Genomic DNA, 22781 nt, shown 5'->3' on the forward strand with positions numbered 1-22781 from the left:
GTGTCCCCTGCATTGAAAGGTGGATTCTTAACCACTGGACTACCAAGGAAGTCTCCCCTGCAGTCTTCTTTATATAAGCACAGAATTGACACATGTTGCCTTTGAACAATGAGTTGGAAGGCAGTGTTAATGAAATATGCCTACCAAATGCCAGACAGAACTCATTCAGTCTTGGCCTAAAAGGGCTTTCCTCTTGTAGTATCATCCTGGGTTCACGGACAGTAATGACAGAATACTTCCCTAAGGTTCTTTGCCAAGGTAGCCTGATCATCTCTTCCCACATGCAAAAAAAGACAGAAGTGCACTGAAGGAGAAGATGTCAAGAAGCCAAGAGGCAACAGATGATTGAACTTGGTGTACCCCCCCCAAAAAAAAAAAAAAAAAAAAAGAAGAAGCCAAGAGGCACTACAGTGGCAATCATCATGTGATCGATCATGTGGTGGACAAGGGGCTGCTATAGCCCATACCCCTGGCTTTGATCACAACTTCCAAAAATTTATCAAAGGACCAGACAGCTCTCCTTGGTTATCTCCTGGACCTATGTTTTCTCTTACATAGTCTATATCAAGGCTAGGTACTACCAACCTTTCCATCCTCCCAAGCTAGAAACGTAGGAGTCATTCCAGATACCTCCTTTTTCAATGCCTCCCCCTCCCACCATCTAGTCTGTTACCAGATCCCATTTACTCAACCTCCATGAAATCTCTTTAATCCACCTGGGGTGGACACTGTGGATAGACCCAGCCAACCTCCATTCAATTCTGCTTCTGGGGTGCAGTGCCTAGAAAGTAACAGGCGGCTCTAAAAGCTAGATTTGAGACTCCCCAGTGCAGCAGTCCAACACACACATTCTTCTCTCCAGTGACCCGGCCTCCTGCCCTGCACAGCCTCTAGCTCAGCTCTTTCCCAAGACAACAGCCCTGTTAAGGCTCTGTTGTCTCCATTCCCTGTGGACTGGCAATGCGATCAGCAGGGCAAAAATGTGCTGGGGAGGCTGAGTTATTTTCTTCCATCTGATTTCTACTTGCTGGGCTGTTTCAGGAAGGCCAGACCCCAGGCCTTCTGACAACAAGTATTTTGTCACTACTATAGGAAATTTAGAATTTATTCTGGGTCTTCAGCCACCAGAGCCAATATGACTAAAAAGTGCTTCTCCCAGGCTGCCAGACAGCAGGACAATGCAAGGTTGAGTATAATCTACAGGATGGGTGGATTTTTCTAAATGTTATAAAGGAGATGTGGAAAATTGCAGTATATGTAGCAGGGGATTAAGGGAGAAGGCTCCACTGGGCCATACTCTGCACTCATGGGACAGGAGAAATGCATCAAAATCTTACTCCTCCACAGGCAAGGAACACCTACTCAGTCCACTGGCATTAGCTGCAAGGCCAGGGCAGACTTAAGGCCAGCTCAGAAGAGGTGTTGCCATGGCAATTTATTATCATTAAGAGACAAACTCTTGGAAGAAACCTGCCTATCCAATATGGCAAAAGCAAAAAATGCCCAAGTTTTCCCTGGATCAGTTTTATTTGTTTTAGATTTCAGAATGGTAGGTGGAGCATGAAGAAATGTCTGCTGCATCTAAATAGAATTTGAAAGGCATTCAGGCAGGAAGTAGAGCATATTGCTTACCTTGTGAACACTGGTCGAGACATTTAGGAAAGAGAAATCTAGGGAGAAAAAAATATTTTAAAACCATTAACCTCAGAATTTTCATTGATTATTTCTCACAAAAATGTGAATATCACTAACATACATGATGACTTATTCAGCGGGACAACCGGCAGGCAACACTGAACATGAAGGATAGCCATGGTTATACAAAAGGTTTTCATAGCTTTTGAACCGAAGTTCCCTAAGCCAGAAACCCCACAGAAGTCCTAACGTGGCCAACTCTGGGTGGAATGTTGAACAGGGGATACTGGGGACAGGGCCAGCTCTTAAGGCTATAGGAAATGGAGAAAGAGAGCTTGGTCCTTCGCCACCCCCCCCACCCACACCAAAGAGACACTGTCCTAATAGTAAAGGGGAAATCTCAAGGGAAAATGAGAAGAATTACATTTGCCTAATTGTGCCAAGGGCCTTCAGTACCAAAGCTGCCATATTTCCCTCTGTGCACAACAGAATCCTGATTACCCTTTAATTCTATTCTTTTTAAAAAATTAATTAATTAATTGGCCGCTTTGGGTTTTTGTTGCTGTATGCGGGCTTTTCTCTAATTGGAACGAGCAGGGGCTACTCTTCGTTGTGGTGCGCGGGCTTCTCATTGCAGTGGGTTCCCTTGTTGCAGACTATAAGCTCTAGGCATGTGGGCTTCAGTAGTTGCAGTGTATGGGCTTAGTAGTTGTGGCACACCAGCTTAGCTGCTCCACAGCATGTGGGATCTTCCCAGGCCAGGGATCAAACCAGTGTCCCCTGCACTGGCAGGCGGATTCTTAACCACTGCGCCACCAGGGAAGTCCTCTTTAATCCTATTCTGAACTCAAATAGTGAATGAAATGTAGGAAACTGACTGACTGGATTGAGGGTGACTAACCCAAAGTGTGAGTTAACAACTGTAGCTCTTCAGGAAGCTCCAGAGAAAAACTCATATTCTCAGTGCTTTAAAACTTCTAAAACACCACAGCGCTCTTCTTAGCAAAGAAAGCTAACACTAATGAGAACAGATGCAGTTTATGAAGTCCTACCATGGCCTGGGCACCGTGCAAACAGTTCACATATAAAATTTTATTATCATATCCACCCTGTGCCTTGGGTAGTTAAAAGCTGCAAAGAATGGGTTTAGGTTGGCTAAGCGAGCTAAACACATGGCCCAAGGCCCCACGTGCAGCTAGGAAACGGGAGGGCTTACACAGGGACCTAGGTTTGTGTGCCACCACAGAGCTCCTGTGCTGTCTTCCCCTGCAAGTAAGATGCTTGCTGAAGCCACCCTCTCAATTGTTGCTGGTCTAGTTGGCAGGTATTAACGCTGTTCAAAACACTGAGGGGAGTTTCTCTTCTGCAATTTCCTTGGTGATGGCAAATTTTTATCTTTTATTTTGACTTCTGACAACAGCCAGAACCAAATCTGGAACCAAATTTGGTGGATGAGTGAGCTGGATGAATACAACTTTGGGCTCTGGATCTAGTTCATTTGCCTGACTCCTTTGTGGTTTCTAAAAAATTCCATGGAGGAACCCCCATGTGGTCTGAGCAAGGTCAGGAGTCTTGGAACAAAGGAAGAGCCATCCACACAGGAGTCTCCCAAGAATAGACCTCACTGACTTCACTGCGCTCAAAGTCCACTGAATGGCCAGCCCCGCAGCAAATGCATTCTTAGAAAATGTCTGTCCCTATCAAGTAAGTGCCTGTGACTTTGGAGTACGTGTCCTTAAAAGCCCTTCTCAGGGTCCTGCTTACTTTTTGAAGCAGCCCACAGCAATTCACACCAGTGGCATCCTAGACAAGGTTGAGCAATGTTCCCCCTCAAGGCATCTTATCCAATCACAGGTTGGATGCTGATATTTTAAACCTCTGACAGGGTAGAGGGTCATTAAGCTGCTCACTTTACTTTTATTTTTAAGTTTTTTTTAAAGATTTTTTATGTGGACCAATTTTGAAGTCTTTATTGAATTTGTTACAATATTGCTTCTGTTTTATGTTTTGGTTTTTTGGCTGTGAGGCATGTGGGATCTTAGCTCCCCGACCAGGGATTGAACCCTGCATTGGAAGGCAAGGTCTTAACTACTGGACCACGAGGGAAGTCCCAAGCTGCCTGTTTTAAACAGCAGCAAAGAAAATATTCAGAACATATGGACTTGCACACATGCAATTTTTCATATCTCGGCATCTTTGGCATCCTTGTCCTTCAAATTCATATGCTGGTTTTCTTTCCTAATCCAAATATGACTTATCATTGCTTTTTTATAGTTCTTATAAAATTACATGAATCTTTTATTATAGCACTTCCTACCCTATATCATGATTAACTGTACACGACATGGGCGTGTCATTTGGAAAATTATTTAACTTCAGTGAATTGAACATCAACTTCCTCATGGTAAAACATGGTAATGATGCCTACCTTAAATGCCTCCCAAAATACCTAATGGGGATTTTGAGAATTGAAAGGAGTAAAGCATCAGTGTCTAACAAACAGTGGAAAACAAATGTTGGCTCACTCCTTTCCTGCTCTACATAGCGTCCTCCCTACTAAACTGTAATATTATTGAAGATAGACAAAAACAGTATTGGTGAAGCTGTGGAGAAATGGGGACCCTCATACATTGCTGGTGAGGATGCAAATGGTGCAATGGCTTTGGATAAGTTTGCAGTTCCTCAAAAAGTTAAATATATAGTTACCATATGACCCAGCAATTCCACCCAAGAGAACAGAAAACATACAACGATATGAAAACTTATACATAAACATTCATAGCAGTATATTTGTGATAGCCAAAAGATGTAAATAACTCAAATGTCCGTCAATTGATGAATGGATAAAAAAGATGTGATATATCCATACAATGGAATATTTGTTAATAAAAAGGAATGAAAAACTGACACACACTACAACGTGGGTGAATCTTGAAAGAAGCCAGACACAAAAGGCCACATACTGTATGATTCCATTCATATGAAATGTTCAGGATAAGCACAGCTACAGAAACAGAGAGTAGACTAGGTGTCAGGGGTTGGGAGGAGGAAGAAATGGGGAGTGACTGAATTGAAGACAGTGACTGAACTGAAAAACAAGTACTGCTGAAGTGACATTTTAAAAGTGAATTTTATGACATGGATTATATTTCAATAGTTATTATATTAAAAGAAGCAATATACATGATACTATAAAATATCAAATGGTTTCCCTATCATTCAATATTTGCCCCCAAGGAATTGGCCATTTCCCAGAAGGAACCACTATTCACAGTTTGGTATATATCCTTCTAGATATTTTCTATGCGTATACAAATAAACATTTAAAAAATACATATTGTTTTGGTAATTTGCTTCTCTCACTTTACAAAATATCATGGCCATTTTCCATGTTAGTACATAAAAAACTATCTGAATTTAAAAAATGCCTGCATAGCACTCCATTATATGAATATCCCCAAATTTAAACAGTTACTTACGAGCATCTGGGTTATTTCCAGTTCTTTGATATTATTAACTGTGTTGTCTTGAACATTGCAGAGCACATCTGTAATATTTCAGACTGCCCAGCACCTTCTAAACACCTTTCCCAGACTTGGATTTAGGAAGCTCCTCCTCAAGTAAATGGCAGAAAACTGCTTTTCCAGCCTTTCTTGCCATCTGGTGCAGGCATATGACTTAAGTTCTACCAACTAGACTCCAAGTGGCAATGAGCACGGTGAGCGACGGAATGTATGGTAAGCAGACTCCATTTCCTGGTGGAGCAAGTGGCTGAGGTATCCCCTTCACCGGGGCAGCCCTACAAGAAGTTTGAGTGTTCCACCTGGCTGCCTGGCCAATGCAGCCTCACCCTCCTAGAGACTCTGCAAGCTATAATGTCCATTAGTAAATTCCTCCCCAACTAGACATGCTGGACTAGGCTCTACTGTTTGGAATTAAAAATTCTGCCTGAAACAAACACCCCTATACATATATATGTTTGCACATCTGTAAAAATAAAATTGCATGATAAAATTCTAGCAATGAAAAAAAAAATTCTAGCAATGGAATGCCACATTTGTCTCCAAAGAGATTAAATCATTTTGCATTCTTATCAACAGTGTATGAAAAAAAAAGTGTATGAATGTATCTATTTTCCTACACTGTTACAGTATAATAACTCACCCCAAAACTACATGGCTTAAAATAATGATGATTTATTATTTCTCACAATTCTATAGGTTGAATGGACAGTTGTTTAGGCCTGGGGCAGCTCAGCTGGGGCTGATGATTGTCTAAGATGGTCTCACTCACAGGCCCAACTGGGGTCTCAGTCTAGATGGTAGGAATGGATGGCTGGGTGTTTCATCCTCCAGCAGCCTAGCCCAGACTTCTTCATATGGTGGTCTTAGCTCCCAGAAGCAGGAGACGGCAAGCCCTAATGTATAAATGCTGCTCAAGCCTTAGCTTGTTTCATGCTTCTTGATGTTCCACTGGTCAAAGCCAAGTCACACTGCCTAAGACTAAATTCAAAGGGTGAGAAGTAGATTCAACTCTTCAGCTCTTGACAGGGGCTGCTTTTGTTGGGGCCAACATTTTAGTCTACCACAGGGGCTGCTTTTGTTGTGGCCATCATTTTAGTCTACCACAGTTGGCCATGTAAGGACTTTTTTCCTTTCTACTTCTTTTTTGGCCATGCTGCACGGCTTGCAGGATCTTAGTTCCCCAACCAGGGATCAAACCCAGGCCATGCTAGTGACAGCGCCGAGTCCTAACCACTGGGCTGCCAAGGAATTCCTGGATTGTTTTTTCTTTTAAAAAGTTATGGGCTTGGGCTTCCTGGGCGGCGCGGTGGTTGAGCATCCGCCTGCCAATGCAGGGGACATGGGTTCAATCCCTGCTCCAGGAAGTTCTCACATGCTGTGAAGCAACTAAGCCTGTACACCACAACTACTGAGCCTGTGCTCTGGAGCCCATGAGCTACAACTGTTGAGCCCGTGTGCCGAAAATGCTGAAGCCCGCGGGCCTGGAGCCTGTGCTCCTCAACAGGAGAAGCCACCAAAATGGGGAGCCCGCACACAGCAGTGAAGAGTAGCCCCCACTCGCTGCAACTAAAGAAAGCCCATGTGCAGCAAGAAACACCCAATGTAGCCGATAAAGAAATTAACTAATTAAAAAAAAAAAGTTATGGGCTTAACACTGGCCACTTAACTTTTTTCTTAATGGAATGGAATTAATGTTATTTAATAACTTTCTGTTCTTTTTTTTTTAAACCAGATTTTTTTGTTTTTTAATATTCACTTATTTATTTGGCTGTACCAGGTCTCAGTTGCGGCAAGCAGGATCTTTGTTGCTGTGTGCGGGATCTTTTAGTTGTGGCATGTGGGAACCAGTTCCCTGACCAGGGATTGAACCCAGGCCCCCTGCATTGGGAGCACAGAGTCTTAACCACTGGACCACCAGGGAAGTCCCAATAACTTTCTATACTTCATCATGGGTCCCATAATTCTCTTTTTCTATTCCACATGCACCCCCATGCACGTGAAAGAAGATAGCTCCACAGCCCATGTACGGAGCCATGGGCTAATCATTAGTTTTCCAGCAGAGCATTAGTAAACCACTATAGTAAATTACTTTCTGGAATGAATTCAAAGGTAAATTTGGAAATTTCTCATTAATATCTAAAAAATTAGCAAATCAGTAATTTTGATTTATTAACAAGTATTATTTTTGATGTCATACTTTTTTTTACTCTTCTAAAGAATTTTATTTATTTTTTTATTATTATTTTTTAGCTGTGTTGGGTCTTCATTGTGGTGCGCGGGCTTCTCATTGCAGTGGCTTCTCTTGTTGCCGAGCACTAGCTCTAGGCGAGTATGCTTCAGTAGTTGTGGCACACAGGTTTAGTTGCTCCGAGGCATGTGGGATCTTCCCAGACCAGGGCTCAAACCCGTGTCCCCTGCACTGACAGGTGGATTCTTAACCACTGTGCCACCAGGTAAGTCCTCATCTCTTATCCTTCTTAACCCACCTGATTTTAGATTTTATATTCCACTTATATTTTATATTCCATAACCATAATTCATATAGTTTACCCTCATTTCTATATTTAAAGAGATTATATGCTTATCTTTAGCTTGTTTATTTATTTACTTATTAAATTCTATTCAAGGACACTTATTCCTCACATGCTGGCACACCCAGTAATTCCACAGATACTTCATAAGCACAGACTATGAACTAAGCATTAAACAGAAATGATTTCTGCCCTCACAAAAGCTAAATCTGTATTCTATAATTCCTCTCTTTCCTCTAATGGTCTTCATTTCTTTGTCGATTTCCTCCCCTCCCTCCACCTGCCCCCCCCTTTTTCTGGCCATGTGGCTTGCGGGATCTTAGTTCCCCGACCAGGGACTGAACTTGTGCCCCCTGTAGTAGAATGGAGAAGTCCTAACCACTGGGCAGCGAGGGAATTTCATATTTCCTCTCGATTTTGTTCCAGCAGTGTCTACTTCTCACTGCTTTGAGATTTCCATTTCCATAGCAATTTTATTATTATCTTTATTTTCTTTCTAGGACTCTAACAGTTTATCTTTCAACTGCTTTTGTTAGCTAAATTCCCTCTCCCTTGATCTTTTCTATTTAAGAGCTTTATTTATAACCTGCACACCATAAAATTCACTCATTTAAAGTGTACAATTCGACTTTTTTTTTTTTAGTATTGTTTACAGAGGGGACTCCCCTGGTGGCGCAGTAGTTAAGAATCTGCCTGCCAGCGCAGGTGACACGGGTTTGATCCCTGCTCCGGGAAGATTCCATATGAGCCCGCAAGCCACAACTACCTAGCCCACAGTACCAAAAGTACCAAAGCCCGTGTGCCTAGAGTCTGTGCTCTGAAACAAGAGAAGCCACTGCAATGAGAAACCTGTGCACAGCAATGAAGAGTAGCCCCCACTTGCCACAACTAGAGAAAGCCCGTGTGCAGCAATGAAGACTCCATGCAGCCAATTAAAAAAAAAAAAAAAGAGAACAAAAGAAAAAGAACCTGCCTGCCAATGCAGGGGACAGGGGTTTGATCCGCGGTCCGGGAAGATCCCACATGCCTCAGAGCAACTAAGCCCACGAGCCACAACTACTGAGCCCATGGGCCACAACTACTGAGGCCCATACACCTAGAGCCCGTGCTCCGCAACAAGAGAAGCCACCACAATGAGAAGCCCCTGCTCTCTGCAACTAGAGAAAGCCTGTGTGCAGCAACGATGACCCAACGCAGCCAAAAAATAAATAAAAATAAATAAATTAAAAAAATTGTTTACAGACTTGTGCAACCATTGCCACAATTCTGTTTCAGAACATTTCCATCACCCCAGGAAGATCCTTCCTTCCCATTTCCCCAGACCTTTTATATCTCTTCCTTGAGCTCTTACCACACCACCCTGTTAGTTTCTCTTCTCCTTAATTTTTTCTCGATGGTGTAGAAAAGTACTTGTCTAGAGTGTAATCTCTGTCTGTTGTTTGCCTATTACTATCTTTTCCTACCTTCCTATGTTAGTATCTCTGGCTGTGTCTAGTCCCATGTTAGACCTCTTTCTGCTTTTATTCATCTTTAAGTAAAAACTTGAGAAAAAGAAGAGACATGGATGGTAGAAAGAGTGGCCTTTAAGAGTCAATTAGGCATTTTGAAGTACAATGGGGATACTCAGGATTCACTACAACAACCTAACCTAAGGCAGAAGGAAAACTAGACCACGTTAGCTTTATTATGGGAGAGGAGACCCTAGGTCAGAGCTAAAGAGAAGGGAGAATGGTCAAGACATTTCTTGGGATTACTTAAGGTGATTAGTGAAGTAACTTCTAATGTAATTTCTACATGAAGTCAGAAGGTATCAACTTGGGACTCAAGTAAGAAGGGAGCTTTTTCAGATGAAGATCTAAGGATAGATCAGTCAGTCACCAGGAGATAATAATACTATGGACTAGCCAGAAAAGCCACAATTACAGACCTTGGATACATTCTACTAGGCTAAAGGGAGAGGAAGTCAAATAGCTCTAAGAGGGGACAATGTAATGTGTGAAACTTCCCAGTGAGGACTTCTCTCATGATGAAATAGGTACTTCCAGATACCACTGGTGCAGGATAAACTGTAAAACCCACTAGAAAGTAATCTGGAAATGTGAATAAAGAGTAATAAAACTAATCATACAATTAATTAATAATATATCTTTGAGGAATCTATTCTAAAGAAATTATCTGAAATTGGAGAAATTTATATGGATAAATATGTTCCCATAGCATTATTTATGAGAGTGAAAAGTTGGAGACATCCTATGTGACTAACACTGGGGAGCTGGTTAAAACAATTATGTCCATACACGCACATAATGATTACATAACCAATCAAAATGTAATTACCACTGTAACACAGGAATGTATATATGCTCACTTACATTATATGTTTACATGTTAACTTAAGAAGGATATAAAATTATATGTATACCACAACTGTAAAAAAGCATGCACATAAAAGACCATAAAGGAATTCACAAAAATTATAATAGTTACATTGAGTTAGTGAGATTATGGGTGAATTATTACCTAATTTTCTTTGTTGTTATATAACCTCCAAAGTAGAAAAAAAAAAAGTTCACCTGTTAGTAGTGAGAATGAATGTCATTAACTGAGGTAAGATGCTTTAAGATGGCTTAACCACATGAAAAAGTATCTATGAGGTACTCCAAGTGCCTTGGGACATAACGCCTCTCCCCTGCAGTAAAGAGGAAAAGAAAAGCCTGCCATGGGCATTCTTTTCTTTCTGGGAGAAGCTATGTCAAGTCCCACCGCCCTAGAAGGGTGACTTTTCAGTGCACAAAGTGGTGAGAAGCTGCCAGTCCAAAGAGCAGCTCTGAAGACCTAGCACTAATCAAATAATGACTGGGCATTTATTACATATAAGTTAGACTGATGCATTCCAAAGGACAAACACACATAAAGATGTGTCTCCTACTGGTAGGTGGGAGAAAACTGCTTTCTGTACACTTAAACACACCACACTCTGTGGGCGTTGTGATCCTAAGTATGTACCTGTGCTCCATGTAGCAGCTCAGGGGCTCCACGCACACTGTGATGGCACCAATGGTGAAGGAGGACTTGACATTTGAGTCTGGATGTGTCTGCAGGGCCTGGACAACATCCATAACATCTGTGTAGCTGGGGGGAAAAAGGGGAATAATTAGTTTATTGGTGGGTGCCTCAGAGTGGGGGAAAGGGGGAATGCTTTCAGAGTGGCTGAGTGAGCAAGGGTGGAAGGAAAACCAAAAGGGAGGGACTGTGACTGGGCTCCTGGGGGTGACCCCACTTCATCATTTAGAGCCCCTGGAGCCCACAGTCTTTCTGTATTTCTGAGTTCCTGTAGTTCTAACTATGCAAGAGTGAGTGGAAGAAAGAACCCTACCGCCTGCCCCCCCGGCCTCCCCTCCCCCCACCCTGAAGCCTGTAAGTGACCCTTAGGGCTCTGAGGGTGGGACTTGGTGTTTTCTAATCAAGTTAGGAGCTCCTGCATTGGCCTATTCTCTTTAATAGCTCTTTCCTCGCCTTTCATCTCATAGAACTTGCAGGCAAGAGAAAGACAAATTATAAGACACATCTCCAAGTCAGCAGACACATGTCAAACACTAACTGCGTTTGCATCTCCTGCCTGGAACTTCCTCCAAACTCCAGACTTCCAGGGCCAACTTGATGTTTTCAATTACAACTTAATACGTTAATGATCCAACTCCCCCACATCTGCTCCTCTCGAGGTCTTGTCCTTCTCAGCAGAGGAGACTCTACTCTTTCAGCTGCCAGGCCAAAAGTTTATTTGGCGTCTTCTTTGACTCCATTTTTTTCTTAATCTTCAAAACATAACTATGTTCATACTCCCACTCTACCACTGGGTCCAAACTGCTTCTGTCCTTGCATCTCCCTAAGCCGTTTTCAACACAAAAGTTAGAGGGGTCATGCTAACCCCATCAGCTAAGCCACTGAGTGAGTGGCTTCCATCCCACTCAGCCTGAAAGCCAAAGCTCTTACAATGGCCCACACAGCCCTCTAAGCTCTGACCCCTGCACTGCAGGAATGAGTTTCATTTATTATTATTTCTTCCCTTACCTGAATCTAGCTACTTTGACCTCTTGGCTCTTCCCTGAACATGCCAGGTATACTTTCACACCTTTGTACTCTCTGTCCGCTCTCCTGTAAAGCTCTTTTCCTCAGATGTCTGCAAGCCTCACTCCCTCAACCCTCTTTGGGTCTCTGCTCAATTGGCATCTTATGAGAGAGGTATTCTCTGACTTCATACAGCCTATGTGATACAGTTATCCTCCCTCTGTTACTCCCCACCCCAATTCTTCTCCAAAGCACTAACATCAGCTACACATGCTGTATTTTCTAATTTATTGTCTGTCTCTGAAATAAGAATGTAAGGTAGTTGCTGGGTGCTGTAATCCATGGTGCCTTAAGCAGGGTAGGTGAATGAACTGGACATTGAACCCCAGGCAGACCAGTGGCCACTCTAAGAACGTCTTCCTGACTGACTCAGCCTATCACAAAAGGTCAGTTCTTCGGAGGAAAGGCAAATCTGATGGGCAGCCTTGCTGATCATACGGACTTGGGTCTTAGCCTGGGGCTGGGGGGATAGGTACAGCCTGCCTGGACCATTTCCTGAGTTCCTACAGACAATCCATCTATAAAACTACTTTACTCCACACAACATTAGCACTCCCAACCCAGGTCTGCCTCAGTCCGGACCAAAGAGCAGTGGGTGCTTCAGCAGGGAACATGGTGTGCTAGGTTCTAGACAGAGCGAGCCCTCTGGTCCCTGGCTTCTCTTTGAGGCTTCTTCCACTGCCTGGGCATGTGTGTGTATGATCATGTGGAGTGCTCTCCACTGGTTCTGCAGTGTCTGGATGGGCCTAGATGCTAGGAGAGGCCCTCACACTGCAGTAGCACAACTGGTAAGCAGGCCTGAGGCTTACAAACTGCCCTCAATCTCTTGGTAGTTGTGTTTTATGGCCTTAATGCTCACAGTTAAGTGCCCCAGGCTTGCTCCTCAGCATCAGCTTTTCCCTCCTCTTCTAAAAAAACAAGTGTCTGGGGGCTTTTAACTTTCCATGTTTGGTACAAGCTGTAGAGGCTCTCATTTCTTAGGGTTAAAATGAACTGAAAGATTTATAAGTCAATCCTGAGGATTTTGGTAATTTTAAAATAAGAGATTTCCCTTAGAGAGGGTGACTGGGGAATTCCCAAGTTTTCAGAGCATTCCGTTAATTTTTACTGATTTTAATGGAAAAAGGTTAGAGTGAAAAACAGGCCTCAGGCTTCTTTGTGGGGCCAATGTATCTAGGTGAAGCATCTGGGCACTGCAGCCAGGAGCCACTGAGGAAGACACCAGGTCTTTGGTGTCAATCACTCTACTTGTTAAGGGGATGCTTGCTAAGGTCCTCACTTCCTGCCCAGCCCCCGGCTTATCCTGGGCATGGCTTCCAGACAGCAAGAGGCAGCCCTCGCCCCAGAAGGAAGCCACCAATCCAGCTGCTGGAGCCTGTACCTGGCCACTTGGCAAAACTACCCCAACTGCATGATGAAGGCAAAAAATTAACTCTTCGTGTTGCTTCTTTCTTGTCAGTATTCTCTTCATTAAAAAAAAAAAGCAAAGCACAAAACAAAAAACCCAGCAGGGCTTTAACTTTCTTTTCTCTGAAATAACACATATTCCATATAAGTGTCTTTTGGGCTCTATTTTACATTTGCAATTTAAGCCTACAATTTTGCCTCATTTTACATTAATTCAATTTTTGTTTTGAGAGATACTTTGTTAAATGTAGATAATTTAAAGAATAACTTTATGATATTCCAGAGTATAAACAAACACAGCCCCACAAATTCCTTAAAATTTTTTAAAATTCAGATTTCTGCAGTTTTATTTATTTGTGTGTATATGTATTAAGTTTTATATAATTTTGTCACCTGTGTAGGCTCCACCACCACAATAAAGATACTGAACAGTTCCACACCACAAAGCTCCCTCGCGTTGCTCTTTTATAACCACACCCACCTTCCTCCCTACCCCCACTCCCATTCCCATCCCTAACTCCTGGCAACCACTAACCTGTCCTCCATTTCTAAAATTTTATCATTTCAAAATGGTGACACCCCTTGACGTCAAAGCTCAACACCACTGCCCACCTGCTGCAGTAAGTACAATGAGACCAGGCCACTCTAAGGGCAAAAAAAAACTGCCCTATAGCACAGAATCCTATAAATCAAAATAAAGCCCACATTCAAGGAATAAAATTCTCAACTTGAGAAGCCCCCGGGGGGTCCCCTCACCAACAACCTCAATACTGGGCTCAAAGGCTCAGCCCCAAGGAGATGGACAGGCTACAAAGAGGCTTCCATGGGTTCCCTGCTGAGCCTCAAGATAAAGGGCCCAGCCTATAAGAACAGTGTTGCCGAGAGCTCCGTAGCAGGAAATCTATCTGAAGTTCCTAGTGTCCTGAGGCTATGACTGGGCAAGAGCTGGGTCTGAGAGTACAAGTGGGCTGGCCATACACTGTCACTGCAGTCCAGAGCAGCCAGGACAGCTGGCACTTTTGCAGACTTTTACAGTCAGAGACAAGGAGTCAACGATGCTCTCTGAAGTAACAGAAGATGGAAATGATCTCAGCTGCACAATCTCAAGCTAAGAAATGTGGCTCCAGTTCTATATCCCCAGTGACTCTCAACTCTGGACAGGTGGCAGGAGGTGATGAAGCTGGGCCAACCTATTCTTCTGACCATCAGAGGTGACAGAAAACAAGTGGTTTCTAGCCTTCTTGCTCTATGGCTTCCACAACCTCAGCCCACCAATAGGACAAAAGGGTCAACAGAAGGGAAGCCCAAAGCAGGTGTAAGAACAAGACCTAAGGGAGAGGAAAGATGGCCAGGCAGGGCACACACTCCCGCCTGCCTCCTGCAGCACCACTGGCCTGGCTTTCCTCCAATTCTCACCATCTCACCCAAGAGACCAAACAGAGCTTTGGATCTGGGCCTATTTTTTACTGGAAACAATTAGCCAGTTGTAAATACTAATTATTATGAGCACAAAAAAAAAAACAGCAAAGCACACAAAAGCACTTTGTGAGAACTGCCACAAGCTTCTTTATTACCAATTATAATGACGGCAGAGAAGAGCACAGCCCATGTTTTCCTGATCTGGCACGTTCTCCTCTGGGCCCAGGGGATGATAGGTCTGCTTCCTCCTTGGAAGCTCTTAGAACAGGTCAAGGGATGTTTCTTGTAGCCAGGGTCCCCCAAGCAGTGGTACACACTCTGTCAAAGCTGTCCTCACAAGGAGCTCCTTGCCCAACTGGACTATTCATGCTCCTCGCTGAGGGTCCAAGGAAACCCTCCTGTACTAGCCATTCCATGGATGGTGGGACTTGAGACTAGAGTGTGGGGACTGAATATGCAACTCCACAGAAGGGAGGACTGAAAAACTTGAAGCTCCCTTGCTTCGGTAGCAAAGGAAGAGGCTTAGAGACCACTACTGTTAGAAGAATTATCAAAGAATCTTGCCCAGAAAACCTCCTCCCTAATTCTCCACCTTTTGAGGATATTATTATGTTGAGGCCAAACTTAAAACTTGTGTGCGACCTTCACCAGTAACTCTGGGCCCTAGGATGGCAACAGGAGATCTTGCTCATTGACGGCATATCTGTGTAACGCAGACATTTCTCATGCATGCATGGAGTTTGTTCTGTGCCTAAAATTAGCCACACATGAAATAATAACAGTGGCAAAGTCACCACCCTACCCCACTATCCTGAAAAGTCTTCCAGTGCTCACCCTTGTAACACCACCAATAGTCTGGTCTTCTTGCGGATGTAGGCTGACTGGCGGGCAGAGCGGTTCTGTTGGGCCTCTAGGGCACTGGAAAGGTATCTCTGGAAGTGGGCAGCATGAAAACATTCAGAGCTGTCCATGACTTGCCGGTATACCATCCACCTGGAAATGGCAAATGTAAATCTCAGCGTGAGGGCCTGGCTCATAGGCTCTGCCAGTGGATTCAAATGTGACCAGTACTCCCACAGACTCACTGTCCAGTGAACCCATACAAGAGAAAGCAATCTTGGCACCACAGAAACAGGTAAAGGGCACTGGCTGGGTAGGGAGCCCTGTATCCTGAAATCTCTACCACTGGAGCTTTTGGCAGGAAATACCTTGCCATAGAAAGAAAGGTCAGATGAGCTCATGACCAACAGATTTCAGAGTTGAGAAAGACTCTTGAACAGGCAGTCACTTGCTGGAGGACCATTCAGTAAAATGGCTTCAGTTCAGTTTTCAGTAAAATTATTGCTAAGAATAAGTGATGGGGGGGAGGAGTTCCCTGGTGGCCTAGTAGTTAGGATTCGGCACTTTCACTGCAGTGGCCTAGGTTCAATTCCTGGTCGGGGAACTGAGATCTTGCAAGCTGTGTGGCGCAGCCAAAAAAAAAAAAAAAAATAGAACAATGGGATAATGGGTAATGGTGAAGAATTCACAAAAGCAATGGAAATGAGGGAGGAACTGGTTAGCTACTGAGTACTTAGGAAGGAGGTCTAATACTTTCCCAGTACCTCTCCAAAACTCACCTCCCCATCCCCCACAATCTCCCACTCTAAGCTCCCAAACTTCTAGATGATTTCAGTCTTCTCAATTCTGCCATATGGCCTCCTGCAGGATGCCTTACTTTGAGGTAGACCAACTAGATATTAAAAGTCTGGTTCAGTCAGCAAGGGTTGTTCAGCAATCTGCCAGCCAAATGGAAGTGATGGATGAATGATTCCCCCAGTTCTGCCTAAGCCAGCACGTCCCAGTTCCAAATGAACTCACACAGTTCCCTTGTGGTCATGGAAGGATCACATACACCAGCTCTCAAGTTCTAACCACCTGGTCCTGAATTCCCCTGCTGACCAGGCTCTTCCCCAGGCTTTTGCCCATGCTGGTCTTGCTGCTACAGGGCTCTTGCCCAGATATCCAAGGATTCATTCCTTATTTCCTCAGGCCCCTGCTCAAATGTCACCTTCCCAGTGAGATCTTCCCTGAGTACCAAATTTAAAACTGGAATCCCTCCCCCAGCCCAGCACTCCTATAGCCTTCTCTGCTTTATTTTCTCCATGGCACTTTTCACTAGCTAATATACTATTTTCCTTATCTGACTGTCTATTTTGCCAAACTAGAATACAAGCTCCATGAAGACAGAGATTTTCTAGTCTGTTTTGTTCATTTGTCCCCTACACTTAGAGCAGTGTCTAGCTTACAGAAAGTACTCGGTATAAACGTGTGAAATGAATGGATGAATGGATGGATGACCACTGTGCCGACATCAGTTACACCAAAGGTAAGTGCATGTTGAAGGTTTCCCAGTGCCTAGACAGACCCAGGCATAGAATCCCTTTCCCCAAAGCAAAGGCAGCAGCCATACTAACCTGCCGTATTCCTTATGCAGAGTGACCAGAAAAGCACAGAGCTCGCTAGCATGACAGCCTGGGAGGCCAGTTACAATGCTGATAATTACCTACATGAAAGAAAAGCCATGTGGGTTTGTGATTCAACTGGGAGGCAGCATTGCGTAAGAGGTTAAGAGAACTGACTTCTTGAGCCAGGTTTTGCGGGTTTGAACCTCAGCACCAGCACTCACTAGCTATGTGATCTTGGGCTCACAACAGAACCTACCTTGCAGGGTGGATATGATGAGTAACTGAGTTAATATATGTAAAAAAAATGCTTGGAACAGTGTCTGGTACATAGCAAACACCATGTACAATGCAGTCGTTACTATGATAATTTCCATGGAGCAGGTTGTGACTAGATCAGTCTATGTATGGAACAGATAACTAGTGAGAGCCTGCTGTATAGCCTGGGGAACTCTACTCAATGCTCTGTGGTGACCTAGATGGGAAGGAAATCCAGAAGGGAGGTGATATGTGTATACACATGGCTGATACACTTCACTGCACAGCAGAAACTAGCACAACACTGCGAAGCAACTATATCCCAATAAATTAAAAAAAAGAAATATAATGGAAAATATTGGGCAGAAAGGAGGTCTGGGACAAACATACCGCAGCCTAAACTGGTATGGTAAACTCAGCAAAGGAGGGGAGTGGCCTGTGCCTTCCAAGTCGCATGGCCTGAGCTAAGGAACCAAACTGGGTGGAGGAAGCACTTCTCAGCCTTGTTGGGGAGAAGAGGAGCCAGGCTGAACTTTCCTAATCTTGGCACATGACCGCATGAAAACAGGGCCCTCTGCACGCAGACATCCCAAAGCAACTCAAGAAATTCACGGACAAAGAAGGGGTCAAGCAGAGGAGAAAAGGTGCCATGCACTTGCTGAAGGATAACAATGTCAGTGATGTAGTATGGCAAGGGCTTCTCTTAAGTATGTTTTATCTCACAATACACAGGACTCACTGAGACAGGCCTGGACGAAAGTGCAGCTTGGAGGCATTCACCGCGTGAGCTAGTCCCATCAGCACAGAGATGGCTACGGAGCCCTCTTCTTTGTGGGAAACTGTTCTCCCTCCTCCCCTCAGACCAGACCCTTCATCTGGATCCCTTTCTGCGCCAGTGGGCAGTACTCCATGTAACTGACTTTCTGTTTATCCTCTTCCCATCCACATTTCTCCATTTTGGTTCCCATTCCTCAGCACTCAGGCCTCAGTCTCTCAAAGCCCAGCGAACATGCTCACAGCCAGACACCTTCTTAATTTAAGGCCAGTCCTATAGCACTTTGTTATATAAAATAGCAATACGTATATTAAAAAACATTTAAAATATATAAAATACATTTTCATTTAAAAACTCTTGCTTAAGGGAAAAATGAGGCTTCTAACTGCTTAATGCTTCGATTTCCTTTCGCAGCTGAGTGTCTTCTAGTTACACAGACGTAAATGCCCTCTTTGAGCATATTATGACATATGGTTCCAAAGAAATGGTGGGAGGGGTCAAGAGGAGGGGAGTGTGAAGCAGGAGCAGATTAAAATCCACTCTTGGGAAGACAGTGTTTGTAAAGTGTCACCTTATTCTGGTGGTGCGACCAAGGTCTTGCTAACAAGACCCTTCTGCTTACTAAGCTCAATGTGCCAGGTAAGTTCTTGCAATTGGAAAGAGCTGATGGCATGAGAGTACTAAGCAAGAGTTTGCAAACCCTGGAGGAGCAAGGGGAGGCCACAGCAATATGCCAGGGTTTCATCACTGTTATGGGGTCAGCTGGGGTTAATGTAGATGCCTGTACACAGTCACTGTATACAGCAGGTTTCATGTGTATCATTACATCAACATCCAAGGAGGTGGAGAGCCTTATAAAAGGGACTCCACCTGAGCTCCTTTTAATAGACACTGAAGATTAAGAGCAGGCTATCAGGATTATCTTCCCATGAATCCCCAGCTTATTTGGTGAGCTGTCATACCTTGTCATTTTCTACTCTGTGAGTAGGGTTGATTTCAGCTTGCTGCAGCAGGACAGGGAGATGGGTCCTCATCACGGGTTCCCGACTAATGCTACTGATGGCAAAATGCCGGAGAAACCTAGAAAAACAAGGACAATGCTATTATGTTACCATCACCAGCCTTGTCTGAATGTGCCCATTCACACGAGAAGCTTATTTAATTACTGAAAAGAAACCTTGGAGAATCTCTCTAGAGAATAAAATTGCATATGGTGTGTCACTACTACTTTTTATAATTATCCTTAAGAAGCTATAAAGAAAGAAAATGGAGCTTAGAAAGCACCAACTCTGAGGTTTCTGACATTTCAAAAGCCAGAAACAGAAAAACAGAGCTCACGCATCCAGCTCTGGGAGTTTGGCTGAGAGTAGCTTCAGAGGACTCCGTTTCTCCCCAGCAGAGTGGCTCAGGACACTGAAGAGCTTCTGTGCACCGGAGTGTCTGGAATATCAAAGGCTCACAGATTAGAATTTCATCTTCCTACAGCACACATACTTTACATAACTTGTTCTGTATTTTCAAGCCAAAGTCCCGTGACAGAGTCAGTATTTCCAAAACAAGCATCTCACTGACTTAAGCAAAATTCAGCGTTAATGCAGGATAACTGGTTTGCCCACATAGGAAGCTTGGCTTAAAACCTACAGGTTTCTGATTCTTGGTGGATTTCATCTCTCTTGACTTCTGTTCCCTAAGGGCACTGGCTACCTGCAAGTTGGCAGCACTGAAATGACTGTGTCGGCCCATTCAGAAGCGAGGACCCCTGTGTTACATAACACAAGTCACCCTGCAGAGAGAGAAGACACACACAGCCTAGGGAAGCAAGCATAAACACTGAAGGCAGCCACTTACAATCTCTTTTGTTCCACAGATAATCCATCTTCCTGGATCACTTTTAAAGACAGTCCTGAGTTAGCCTGCTGTTGCCAGGGGGAGAAGACCTAAACAAAACAGAATTTGAGCAAAGAACACTTTAAACCCAACAACAGGATATGGAACCCACATGGGGATTTGATGGCTGTTGAAAATCTAGACTGTCAGTACAGAGAAAAACCATCATAACAAACAAGTTTGTTTCAAAAATAGAGGCCTGAAGCAATTCTGTTCTGTATTTTTTAAAACCAGATTTTCTTTCTGGGTTCCTCTCCCAGGGATTCTGCTCCTTAAGAGGCCAGGAAGCACAGAGGAAGGTATCAGGTAATACTGTTCTGGCAGCAGGGGCGTGTTCTTCCCTGGTGATAGGGCCAGACAGAAGGAGCAGGCCAAGAAACTCCTGCAGAGGAATAGCTGAAGAGAATCTCTAGGTTTCTAAACTGAAAGGACAAGCACAAGGAGGTAAAAGGACCAGCTAGCAGTAAGACAGAGACACAGACTGGCCCTAAAGCCATTCTGCAGCCAAGGCCAGTTTTTGCCTCCTCCACATTCTGTCAGTCTGTCCTGAGAGAGGGACTGTCCTCTCAAAAGCTGCTGCAATCACACCTTTCCAAGCATTTCCACCAGAATAAGACTGGTTATTTGTATGACTTTGGCTGCTGCTTGGTCTCTTAACTAGGTTGTGTAATTCTTGGTGAGCTCCCTTACTCGTACTCGTGCAATCTGTGCTGAGAGCCTATAGTATGCAGCCTGCCAGGTGAAACCACTTGCAAGGACAGGACCTATGAACCACGGGCAGGGAGATTCTGGGGTTGGGTAGAGAGCTCTGACCCAGTAAGTAGGGGCCAACAACTCAATTAAGTAGCTAAAAGAGAAATGAGTCTAATTAGGACTTATAAGGGACAAAGAAGACTTTTCTTAGAAGTTAAAAAGTCTTTTGTTCAGTTCCTTTAGGTTCTCACCTTTCAATGGCAAGAGCACTACTGCAGGACCCAAAGAGATTAGAAGCAGCCACCCTCACACCAGCCCTCCCAACTCTCCCTCTCATCACCTCACTGTTAGCCCTGAGACATTGCCTTAGCAACTAAATTGCTAGGAAAAAAGGTAGTAATTGTTTTGCTGAATAATGACTGACGTTACCTCTGAGTAAAATGTTTGGTATATCTTGGATTTGGGGAAAAGGGCAATCATCAGACAATTGCTTGATCCATGGAAATGAACTGGAAGATATGGAAGCAATGAACTTTTGAAGTCTATCAGAAGGGCAGCAACAATACTGGTGGAATCCTAAAGAGAAAAAGAGGGAGCATCACTGAGAAAAGCCACTTGCATGATACAAGCCCCCACATCTACTGTCAGAACACATATGGTGAATGTCAGTCCAATTATTTTCACATTCTGTGGCTTACTGGGATTCAATTATAGATGTGCTTGTCAACACTCGGTTTTAGGAGATACAAGAAGCACAGGGTCTTTTCTCCTAAACTGAACATATCATCTCTTTCTAGGATATTAATTCCTTATCAGATGCATGATTTGCAAATATTTTCTCCCATTCTGTGGGCTGCTTTTCACATTCTTAATAGTGTCTTTTGATGTAGAGAAGTTTTAAAATTTGATAAAGTCCATTTTATATATATATATATATTTTCTTTTGTTGCCTGTGCTTTTGGTGTCAAATCCGAAACACTGTTGCCTAATCCAAGGTCACAAAGACTTATTCCTATATTTTCTTCTAAGATTTTAATAGTTTTGGTTCTTACATTTAGGCCTATACTCCATTTTGAGTTAATTTTTTTTGTATACGGTGTAAGGTAAGAGACTAACTTCATTCTTTTGCATGTGGATATCCAGTTTTTCCAGCACTGTTTGTTGAAAAGACTGTCCTCTTCTCAGTGAATGATCTTGGCACCCGTGTTGAAAATCATTTGACCATATATGCAAAACTTCCTTTCTGTGCTCTCTATTCTGTTCCATTGGTCTATACATCTGATCTTATGCCAATATCACACTGTTTTGATTATTATAGCTTTGCAGCAAGTTTTGAAATTAGGAAGTGTGAGTCCTCCAACTTTCTTCTTTTGCAAGATTGTTTTGGCTATTTTCACAGGGGGATCCCTGAGATTCCATATGAATTTTTTTTCATTTCTGCAACAAATGCCATTGGGATTTTAGTAGGAATTGTGCTGAATCTATTGATTGCTTTGGGTAGTATTGTCATCTTAATAATATTAAGCTTTCCAATCCATGAACAAAGGATGTCTCTCCATTTATTTAGGTCTTCATTAATTTTTCAGCAATGTTTTGTGGGTTTTGGAGTATAAGTCTTTCAACTCTTTGGTTAAATTTATTGGAATTGTTTTCTTAAGAACCTTTTCGGATTATTCACAGTTGGGGTATGGAAATGCAACTGCTTTTTTATCTGTTTATTTTGTATACTTCAACACTGGTGAATTTGTTAATTCTAACAGTTTGTGTGTGTGTGGAACCTTGAGGAATTTCTACATATAAATCATATCATCCATGAACATAGCTACTTTTACTTCTTTCTTTCCAATTTAAATGCCTTTTATTTCTTTTGCTTGCCTAATTACTCTGGCTAGGACTTTCAATACTATGTCGAACAGATGTGGCAAAAGCAAGTATTTTTGTCTTGTTCCTGATCTTAGGGGAAAAGGTTTTTTTGTTTTTTTTAACATTTAAGTTTTCATTACGAAAGTCATATGTTCATTAAATAAAAATTTGAGAAAAATATAAAAATAGAATAGAGAAAAATGTTACAAAAATTAAT

At 43.1% G+C, this 22781-nt stretch overlaps 1 protein-coding gene across 6 annotated transcripts in view; it reads right to left on the reverse strand.

Moving 5' to 3' along the window:
• The window catches only part of DNAAF9 (dynein axonemal assembly factor 9), a 139729-nt gene that overhangs the window by 22194 nt on the left and 94754 nt on the right, over positions 1–22781 (reverse strand). For 5 of the 6 annotated variants that reach the window (XM_057701122.1, XM_057701121.1, XM_057701120.1 and 2 more), the window contains 8 exons: positions 21131–21277; positions 19970–20058; positions 19460–19561; positions 19084–19201; positions 17101–17189; positions 15479–15637; positions 10697–10822; positions 1633–1670 (listed from right to left, as the gene is read on the reverse strand). In XM_057701122.1, coding sequence (XP_057557105.1) covers positions 1633–1670; positions 10697–10822; positions 15479–15637; positions 17101–17189; positions 19084–19201; positions 19460–19561; positions 19970–20058; positions 21131–21277 — 868 coding nt within the window. The remainder of the gene's footprint in view (positions 1–1632; positions 1671–10696; positions 10823–15478; positions 15638–17100; positions 17190–19083; positions 19202–19459; positions 19562–19969; positions 20059–21130; positions 21278–22781) is intronic. The other variant, XM_057701123.1, reaches the window with a different exon arrangement.

This window comes from Hippopotamus amphibius, chromosome 12 (assembly GCF_030028045.1).
Source record: "Hippopotamus amphibius kiboko isolate mHipAmp2 chromosome 12, mHipAmp2.hap2, whole genome shotgun sequence".
In the NCBI taxonomy this organism is placed as follows: Eukaryota; Metazoa; Chordata; class Mammalia; order Artiodactyla; family Hippopotamidae; genus Hippopotamus; species Hippopotamus amphibius.